The sequence below is a fragment of the Tetrao urogallus genome (assembly GCF_951394365.1).
Source record: "Tetrao urogallus genome assembly, chromosome: Z".
In the NCBI taxonomy this organism is placed as follows: domain Eukaryota; kingdom Metazoa; phylum Chordata; class Aves; order Galliformes; family Phasianidae; genus Tetrao; species Tetrao urogallus.
The window spans coordinates 67,025,620-67,035,687 of record NC_136816.1 but is presented as its reverse complement, the minus strand read 5'-3'; the positions used below and the strand labels follow the sequence as shown (position 1 = coordinate 67,035,687).

At 50.3% G+C, this 10,068-nt stretch overlaps 1 protein-coding gene across 1 annotated transcript in view; it reads left to right on the top strand.

Annotated features, from left to right (window-relative positions):
• Positions 1-1,174: 1,174 nt before the first annotated feature.
• The window catches only part of CNTFR (ciliary neurotrophic factor receptor), a gene marked incomplete at both ends in the record, with an annotated part of 157,073 nt that continues 148,179 nt past the window's right edge, over positions 1,175-10,068 (top strand). Inside the window, 3 exon segments of the mRNA XM_079548629.1 lie at positions 1,175-1,196; positions 1,199-1,271; positions 1,273-1,441. Of these exon segments, the coding sequence (XP_079404755.1) occupies positions 1,175-1,196; positions 1,199-1,271; positions 1,273-1,441 (264 nt within the window).

Genomic DNA, 10,068 nt, shown 5'->3' with positions numbered 1-10,068 from the left:
TAAGGCAGGGCTATGATTTGCCTGTCTGATCCTGAAGCTTTGTGCATTATTTAGTGTGTGTAGTGAGAGGTCAGTAGCCTCCCGATAATTTTCATTAGATTAGTCAGGCAGGGTAATCACCTGCTCAGAAAAACCAACTTGACACTGTCTGTTCAATAGTTGGGGTTTAACTGAAAATAAATAGCCTTGTAATTATAAGGACACTGCCAAGGTCAAAAGGCTCAAAGATTCTCTTTCTTTTCTCCCTCTGATATGTTTACAGAGATCTTGCTATTCTTTGTGAGTTTTCCTTTTTTTTTTTTTCCCTCCTCAAATTCAAATCAAAAGCTTCAGAGCTCTTAAAGGAAATTAAACACTTCCATGGCAATGGACGTGAGTGGTGTTGCAATAGCCAAATGATGCCTCTGACCCCATGCTAATGAGTGGGGCACTCATTAGTGCACTGGAGTGTGTGCTGCCCGCCCATGCAGGGCAGGGATGCGCTTCCCTCCTCATCTGTGCTAATTCTGGGATGGATCAAGCCTACAAAATGTGGCTGCAGGTCGCTCCCTGCTTATGTGGCACAGTTCATCCCTCTTTGGGTGAGGTCAGCCCAACTCAAGTGCTGTCCTGATGAAGTTGTGCATTAGCTCCTGGGGTTGACTGCTGCTGTAGTTGGATGCTGCTCTCTTTCAGAGAGCCCAGGGAGAAAGAGTGGAAGTGATGCTGAGCCCGCTCAGCTTTAATCAGTACCAATGGGCTCTGCAAAAGGGTTCATCTATTGTAGCAAATGGGATATTAAAGCTGGGCTCAGTGTGTGTGCTCTGCTGAAATCCTTGCCCTTTTCCAGCTTCAGGTGGTTGTGCTTGCTATTTATCTTCCTCAATTGCATGTGGAAACCAACGTCCAGAGGGATCTTTGTAATCTTGTCCTTTCTGCAGGACTGATGCTTTCTGGATGAGAGTAGGCCAGGTGCTGGTGCTCCAGGTATGTTCAGAGCTGCTGGTGCCAGAAGTGGTGGAGAGGTTGTTGTGTTCCAGCAGTGTACTGTGACCTGGGCACCTTGCTTTGCCCAGCAGTTGGGTGAAGCAAGCAGTGATGCTTTCTGTCCTGAGCTCGGCTGTGAGCCAGGAGCGTTGCTGCCTGCTTCAAACCTGAGCACCTACATGTCGCAAAAGGCAGCGTTTGCATGCTGATGTCATCACAAAGCTGTGTGCTTTTTGCTTTGGTGAGCTCCCAGCACAGTCGGATGAGTTAGCACGTTCAACCCCTGCATATCCTAGATTTTGTTTTGATGGATTGTAAGTGGGGATCCTCATCACAGAGCTGGTGGGGCTGGTGCTTGGCCCATCTTCGCAGGAGTCTGTTGCTCTCATTCTCTGTCATAGGCTTTGATGGATGCCTCGAGGATAAGGAGGGCAGGGCAGAGACCGATGTGCCAAATGACGGATGGTGTGGTCTGGTGAGTGACGCCGCGCGGCCGCGTGCGGGTGCTGCCTCCACGGGAGGAGAGGGGCTGCCTTGACAGCTTGTTTTGAAAGCAGAATGACTTCAGGGCTGGATTCTTTTTTTGTCCTCCCTTCTAGCTTTATTCCACTCCCCCCCCCCCCCCTTTTTTTTTTCTTTTTGCCTGACAGAAAAAGCATAACTTGTCTTTGTTTAATTGGTGCTTTGTGCCTGTCTCCTGCCAGAACTTAACGGAGAGGGGGCTGGCTGGATCAAAGCGGCTCGAAGTTGGGAAGCTGTTATACATCCAGCCTGCCTGTTTAAAGTGAAACCCCACTTTTATTTCCCCCCCTCCTTCCCAGCTGCAAACCAGTTCCTGGCGAACAGTGAAAGCGGTGCATTGGCTGCTGCTGTGAGCCCCCCTTGGAGCAGCCAGGTGGCATGGGGGTAAGAGCTGGTGTGCTGCTTGGAGAATCAAATCGACGTGTGCTTGTGAGGCTTCAGTCTGTTTCATGATCTTACAAATAAGACCTGCTGGCATCTGAAACACAAAAACAAATGCATTGTGGATCGAGCAAGGAAGCAGTGTTGTGTGGGCAGACATGGACGTGCTGTCTGCGGGGCAGAGCGGGGTTAGAGCAAAGCTCCAGCTCCCCAGGTGTCCATGGTCTCAATCTCATCACTGTTGAACATCAGTGATGTGAGGCCAGCTAATTTCTTGCAGGAAGGGCTGTATACAGGAGAGAGTTCGTGCCCTTGTGTTGTACTCAGCCTCTGTCTCTGGCAGAGAACAGCATGGGATTGCCCATGCTATGAGAACTACTGCAGCCTTTGCAGAATGGTCTTTCCCTGCTTTTTGCAGAGCAAAAGCAGCAAAGTGAAATGCTGCGGTGTGTGGTGCCCGGTTGCGTGCTCGCTCCTGTGAGGGGCTGAGTACTTCCCAGTGCTGCTTGCTGCAGCTTTGCCTGGATTCAGGGATGGGTTCAGGGTCTTTCAAGGTTCCTTCCAGCTGGACCTGTCCCTGTGCAAAGGGCATAATCAGTTGCTTTGATTTTTTTTCTGTTGTCAAATTTTCTTCTGTCATTTGCAGGTGCAGCCAGCAACTCATAACTTGTTCTGGTTGCAGGGCGCATCCTGACCTTGCTGGACTGTGCTTCTCGCTGTCTGGATCGCATGAGTTTTTGCCTTGGCACATGTGGTGGTTGCAGGTGGCTTTGTGCAGCAGAAACAAGGTGCCTGCTTATTTCTGAGGCATCTGAGCAAACCTGCTGGAAGAGTATAGGTCTATAGGAGTCACTGGACTATTTCTTAGCAAGAAAGGAGCAAAGCATGAGGCAGCTTGTCTGTGAACATCAGGTTCCCCATGGCACCTTGCAGAACTTTGCTGCAGACAGCGAAGGACCTGCTGCAGTGAGCGGGTGGCGATTGGAATGGAGATGTTCAGCTATAAAGGCATTTGGGGAGAGAACTGAGAGCACAGCTTGTGCTGGGCTGAACTAAAGTGACAGCCAGGTGTCCATGAGAAGATGTCAGTGATATCTCCGCAACCTGACAACCCTCGCCTCACCAGCGAGGGGCTATGGATGGAGTACAAATAGTGTTTGGTGAGTGCTCCTCTGCAGAGAGGATGGCTGGAGTGAGTCCTGTCTAGACTGGTGCAAATTCAGGGTCACATTGTGTGTGCTCATCCCTTAGCATCCTGTCTTGCTCAGATGGAGACAGGTAAGGAGAGCAAACCACACATCTGTCAGAGACCAGAGCCCTGATGGAATATGAGCGCTGAGAGAGGGAGATACGGTATTTATACTGTGGTCAGGGCAGGATGCCCAAAGGAAGAGGTATTTCAGAGAATACCCTTGGGCCATATTCCTTGTTTTCTTGGGAGCTTTGGATGCTTTCATGAGAGAGAGTATTGTTTTTTTGGGTTTTTTTTGTTGTTTTTTTTTTTTAAAAAGCAGCTCCATTGCAGTAGGATCCTAGTTTGCTCAGTCATGTCCTTAGAGCTGTTGTGATCTCTGTTCACAGTTTTTCTTTACTCTTTTGGGACTGCTCCTGGTGTCTTCCTGCAGAGATGATCTGTCTGCCTGTCCCATCTCCAGCCTCACTTCCTGCAGAGCTTCTCCCAGTGTGTCCCAGCTGGGTGAAGCACTGATGCTCTGGATCTATCTTTCCTCTATACTGGCAAAAGTTATTTAGCAGATAAGTGTTTCAACCCCTTTTCAGAGTTGTTGCCTGTATTGATCTGTCAGTGGGAAGAGGGGAAAGGCAGCAGCCACTTTCATGAGCCATTTCTTTCATATTTTCAGCTGTGTAGGCTTGCAACTGCTAGGCTCTGACCACACCATGCTGACAGACATGGTTTCCTCTTAGGGATGCCTGGAGCAGAGTAGGGCAGGTGATCTCACCTGTTAGTGATGGGATGAGCCCTTTCTGCTTTCCTCTGACCCTTCTTCTGCCTGCTCTTTTGTTGCTGTGCTCTTGTCAGTGGAAAATAACTGGTGTATATACCTATTCTTAAGTCCCTGAGGAGTCTTAACCTTATTTCTAAGCTTAGAAATACCGTACTCCATAGGGCAGAAATTGAGGGCTGCTGTAATTCCAGCATTACACCGAAGCCTCTGGGGAGTAGCCGGCTGTTTCCCTGGGACTACAGCATGTCAGAGGCCGTGGCGGGGCACATTTCTCCTGCCTCTTGCTGCCAGATGTATGATGGACAGGGGCGATAGGGAGGAGTGCAGGCTTCCAGCAGGTGGGAGCTTTGTGCCTCGCTGCTTTCCCAGGGGACCAACTTGCTGCCCACCTACTGAGAACTCAACCTGCTGCAAGCTTTGTCTGCTCAGGGATGGCCCCTTCCTGCATTCCCATTCCTCATCTCTGGGGTTCAAAGCCAGGGTGAGGGGGGAGCCCTAATTGCCCCTCTTCCCAAGGCTCCCGCCTGTGTTAACGACCTGTAATGGGATGGGCTGTGTTAGCCTATTAAGCCCCAATGGGGTTCCTTGTAGACTTAAGTGTGAGGAATTTCTCTCAACCATGTTAAAACATTTCCACTCCCTGTAATAGCTTCATGCATGCATTTAACCCTATAGCAGCTGGGATTGTTTGCTGGGAACAGCATATGGAGAGCTGTCCTGCTGTCACACAGCTCCTTTGGCCTGGGTTTACATTTGTGGGGGATCTGATTAGCACTGGAGCTGCTCTCGCTCTTGCCTCCTCCGACTAAGCCCTTGCGGGAAGCAATTTTCCTTCCATTGCTCTGAGCCTGGCTTTGCTGCTTTTAATGAGAGTAATTTTGCCCTGGCTTGTATCAGCCGCAGCCCACCTGCACTGCCAATTACCCCGGCAGATCTGGCGTGACCTGTGGAGCTGGGAGCCGCCAGTCCGGGCTTTAAGTGTTTCTGAGCCATAAGGTGTGAAAAATCTCACCAGTGTCCAAATGGAAATGGAGGGGAAACGGCTTTCCGAGTTATGAACGACCTCAGGACGCACTGGCATCAGGTGCTGCTGATCTCAGAGGGATTTGCAGAGAATCAAGGGCTTGCTAATGGCAGGCGCGTTGCCAGCGTTTTGGGAAAGATATTCTCCCTAATTGCAGGCTGCCTGCCCTAATCTTTGTTGTTGTTATTGAATTAGTTAAATGTATATTGTAACACCCCGGTGCCTGGGCAGACCTGGAAAGCTGTGTGTGCAAACATGCTGAAAAGGCTCTGCGGGAGGGAGAATGGTGATTCTGCTGCATAAACACACTACATCTGTGACGTTTCTGGAGAAGCCAGTGTCCATGCCAGTGCTCACTGGACATTGCATAGATTTACCTTCTGCAGTGTCTGTGTGAGCATGACCTCCTCATGGCTGGAGGGTAGTGATCAGATGTCTTCCTGCCTCCTTGTGAGTGCTGTCATTGTCATGACTTTGGTCATATTTGAAAGGAGAATATAGGGTTGATTGCATCCTTTGGGCACCTCTGTGGTACAGGTAGGTGGATGGCTGCAACACTGGTGCAGCAAACCCTGTTGTAGGGCTCAGTGCCTGATCCCGTGTTTCTGCTGCAGCCCCTATGTGTAAGCACACTGATATAAGGTATGCACATAAAGATAGGGCTGGTTTGGGATGCTCTCTTGGAGCTCAGGGTGTGAGGTCTGGAGTAGATGGAACACAGACAGTGAGGCCCTGGCTCTGCTGCCCAGAGATGTGGTGCCCCGTCCCTGGAGGTGGTCAAGGCCAGGCTGGGGCCCTGGGCAGTCTGAGCTGGTGGGGACAGCCAGCCCACAGCAGGGGGTTGGGACGGGTTGGGCTTTAAGCTCCCTTCCGACCCAAGCTAACCTATGGTATGATTCTATGGTAGGACTGTACCTGGATTACTCCATTAGCACAGAACTGCTAATTGCCCATACATTATTGCTTCCACTTTTTGTTATCTATGAGCCTGTGGGCAATCAGTGTAAAATGACCAAGCAAAGAGGGAGGAGTATGAAAAGAAGCACAGTACACTATTAACCTCAGATGTCTCCGAGATGTCATAGAACAAAGAAGCAGTTCTCTGGGAATCAAAAAGCAGCTTAATTTGTCTTCCCAAATTTCAGTATTGCTTCTATTCAGCAAGGCCAGGAAGGTTCAAGTAACAGATTATTATCAACACATTCAACACACACCTAGGGAGTCTGCTTTAGAGAATAGATGATCTCCTGAGGTCCCTTCTGCTCCCTGCTATTCTGTGATTTTGGAGGCTGGCTGGGCAGCACAGTGACCACTTGAGTGCTGTGGTCTTGGTGCAGAGGAGAGGGTGCTAGGGACGGAGCTGTGGCAGCATGGCTGTGCGTTAAGTGACTTATTACAGCAATAATGAATGGGGTTACCTCTAATTAGCTGAGGTCTTGGGAAAAGAGGGAAGGGGAAGGCTGCAGTTTGCATTGTCACAGGAGAGCAGTGCTCAGAAGGCTGCACTTGAGGGTAGTCGGTGACATTTTGGGTGGAAGCTGTGCTTGCTCTCTGCCTGTGTGTGGGCCAGCTGTCTCCTTGATGTGCCATTCAGAAGTGTGGTGCTTGATAATTAATGCCACCGTGATTAAGCATAGAAAAGGGGTGATTAAACATAGGAAAGGGCTTCACATTCACAAGGTGGGGCAGCTGGAGTGGGAGCTGTGAAGGGCTGGGGAGGTGATGGCAGGCTCAGTCCTCGAAGCAGCGAGGGGGGAGGAAATGGATGCGTTTTGAAATGTGAGGATGCTGTTGATGAAATGAAAGCTAGCTTCAATTTCAAAGCTTTGGAGCCTCTCTGGATACCCTGGCATAGCCTGGCCCGGGTCTGTTGTTTCTTGGCAAGGATATTCTTGCAAATGGAAATGCTGGCCTGGGTGACCTTCTGTGTCTGCTGCTGGAGGAAATGTGCTGAGCAGAAACAAGCATTTCCAGAGCTCAGCTCTCAGGCTGGGCTCTGTTGATCTCCCTGCTGGGATACAGCGGCTGGCAGCCGGGCTCCATCCTTCTCCAGCGCCTGGGCTTGCTCCCAAACCAGGCCCATCAGGCCGCTCGTGATACCAGCTTGCTTCTGACTCTGAAGGTCAAATGGCGCACAGCGGGGTGACAAAGGAGCCCTTGATCTGAAAGAAGGATTGTTCTTGTGCCTCGCCCCAGGAGGGGTCTCGCGGGCTGGGATGTGTGCGGGCTGAAAGGAATGCTTAAAATGTCCTTTCTCTGCTCCTGTCAAAAGCCTTTGGAGCTGTGAATCAAAATATCTGCCCTACTGCCTTTCCCACTGCATGCTTCAGGCTGGTTTATTCCTTCAGAACAGCCTGGTCCAGCACAGCCGAATGTCCTGGCAGCCAGTCTGACAGTGGGCAGCAGTGGATGTGCAAAGAAAAGGGGCTCGGAGCAGGGCGAGCGTGCACGGGGGCAGCCCCAGCCTCTGGTAAAGAGAAATTTTGTAGGTTCAACAAATCAAGTCTTAATCATGCACAACATCCTCCAGCCAGGAGGCCTGCAGCTCTGCTGCACTGCTTGCCCAAAGCTGACCTGCTGCCAGGGGCTTCATCTGGCTCCTGTTGTGGAGTACTCTGGTGCTGCAAGGGCTGAATCAGGCAGTAGTGTATGCCTGCGCTTGTGGATTTACTTCCCTACGGATGCCTTTGGTTCAGAGCTGTGAGGAGTCTTGCGTGATGCTATGCACGCTGTCCTCATGCTGCATCACCTCCCTGCCCATCTTGTTTCTGCAGAGAGGCTGTGGCTATGACCTCCAGATTGCTGAATGCTGTTCATAGGGTCTTGTGTGCAGGTGCCAGAGCATTGCACTGCAGCCACGAGGCACAACATCTCCCTGAGTTCTTACCTGGCTCCTTCCATTCTTGGAACTTCATTCAATTATGCCTTGGCAGTGCAGCAACCAAGTAACTCAAATACTGGGCAAATTAAAAGTTGGTGTAGCCAGGAAAAAAAAAAAAAGCAACTCTTGAAATTTCTCTGTACAACTTTAAATTAAAAAAAGGTTCCAGTAGACTGCATCTGTTGTGGTGCATCTGTGTCAGTGCCCTTCGATTGGGAGGAGAAGGGGTTAAGGTGACTTGCACTGTGAGGAGTTGTGCTGGAGCTGAAAGGAGGCTGTGATCACTAGATTGATCATCCACTCTTAATCCATTGGCGGTGTGTTAATTACTCTCATGGTGTGTTAATGTGGCATTTGTACCAGGGCATCTGTCATACCTTTAGCTTCTTGCAAGCCATCCTGGTGCTGACTACCACTCCTGTAACACTGGCTGTAAATTGAAGGCAGTGTGGAGGTCCCTGGGAAGCAGCGTCTCTGCTTACACGTCTCAAAGGCCTTGGAGCAGTCTGATCCGTATTGCATTTGCTGCCTGATTTGCACCCTTCCTGCTCTGCTCCTGCTGCAAATGTAGCTTTCTAGCATCTGCTTGCCCTTGCCACATGCTGCAGTGCTCTTCACCACAGCTGTGATGTGCGAGGATGCTTGTGAAGCAGGGACCAACTGCCTTGTGGCTGGATGGAAAATGCTGTCAGGAGAAGATGCTAGGAGCTGCCAGCCGTGCATGCCTGTTGTGCTTCGATGGGAGTGTTGCTCAGGGTGCTTGAGCAGATGGGAGTGTTTTGCTCCCGTTCCCAGTGCCCCAGTCTTGCTCCATTTTTAACTGCAGGAAAAAAGCAATTTACAGACTCTTGCTCCAATGTGGATCACAATTTTTGAGTGCTTTCCAGTTAGGGTGACCCTCACCTGGATCTAACCTGTGGATGTGCTGTTGGAAATATCCAAATGATTCCCACACAGCCTTGGTGGCAGTGCTTCTGCACTCCTGGTTAACCAAGAATTCTATGGTTGTGGTTTTTCTCATGGAAGGAAGCAGGGTCCCTGCTGGATGGTGTGCTCCCTGGGTTGGCAGGGGCTGAGGAGCCCCTGCAGCTAGTGCAAAGCGTGTTCTCTACATGCTGCCTCACACCTTGCTATTACAGCTGGCTGTGAAGCATTACAGGGATTTCTCTGCTTTCTCCATTTAAGTACAGTGCAGTATCTAACCAGTGTAAGGTGTAGGACTGCCTTCTCTCTTCTCATCCCATGACTCTTGCATAGTCACGTAAAAATCATAGCTCCTCTCTTTCCATCAGCTGGAGGAGGCTATGACCTACAGCTGCTGCCCAAGCAGGTAAGTGGAAGGAGAAAATCTCTTTTTTCCCTCCTGTTCCCTGCCTTTGTGCTATTTAGGGAGTGCATGGTCAGGAGGCTGGCAAGGATGGGAGGACAAAGATGAGCTGTCACTCGGCACTGGTCCAGGGTACCCAGGGATCTTGTTCAGGTCTGCTCAAGTGTTGCTGCTTGTGGGGGCAGTGGGCAGGAGGTGTCAGCAGTGTCAGGGCTGTCAGCAGATGATGGATGGCCATGCTGTGCCCAGCTTCCTGTGTCTGCTGGCCAAAGCACCCTTTGCTTGGAACAGGCATCTGCCAAGGGGCACTTTTACTTTCCATTCTGTTTGCAGGGCATTCAAATGCAACACTGCCAGGTTTCTTAAGCACCTCCCAGCTCCTGGGCAGTTGGTCCACCTGGTTGGCCCTGGTTCCCACCCATGCAAGTCAGGGCACAGGAGAAAAGTGACAAAGCAAAGGAACAGTAAGGAAATGGAGATCAGCAAGGGAACTGGGAGGTCAGGGCTGAAATCCAGTGAAGAGGAAATGATGTGCTTGCAGGAGAATATTGCTGTGATAGGCAGTCTGATCTGGGCAGTGCAGGTAGCTGCTGTCCCTCTACCAGGACACTTTCAAGAGATGCTGGGGCTCCAACACCAGGTACACTGCATGGAGCCCTGTGTCTGGGCTAGGCTTGAGGCAGCAAAGTGAAGGTTTACCTTTGGGCAGAGCATGAAATGGGTTTCTCCAAAACGCTACAGAAGGAGTAAAGTCTCCCCTCCTGATTTTAAATCCTCCTTTGGTCATATAGCTCTCAGCATGACAGCGCTGTGACTGTCTGGACAATAACTTCAACTTTTGTCTTAAGCAATGGAAACTACTAGACAAAACTTTGGTTGCAGGAAATGAACTTAAATAAATAATTGCCTGGCTTTTTTTCAAGCTGTGTTTCCTCTTTGGATCTTTTTGACTGTACAGGAGCTTATGCTAGCAGAACTTCAGGTGAAACAAGCTTCTGTC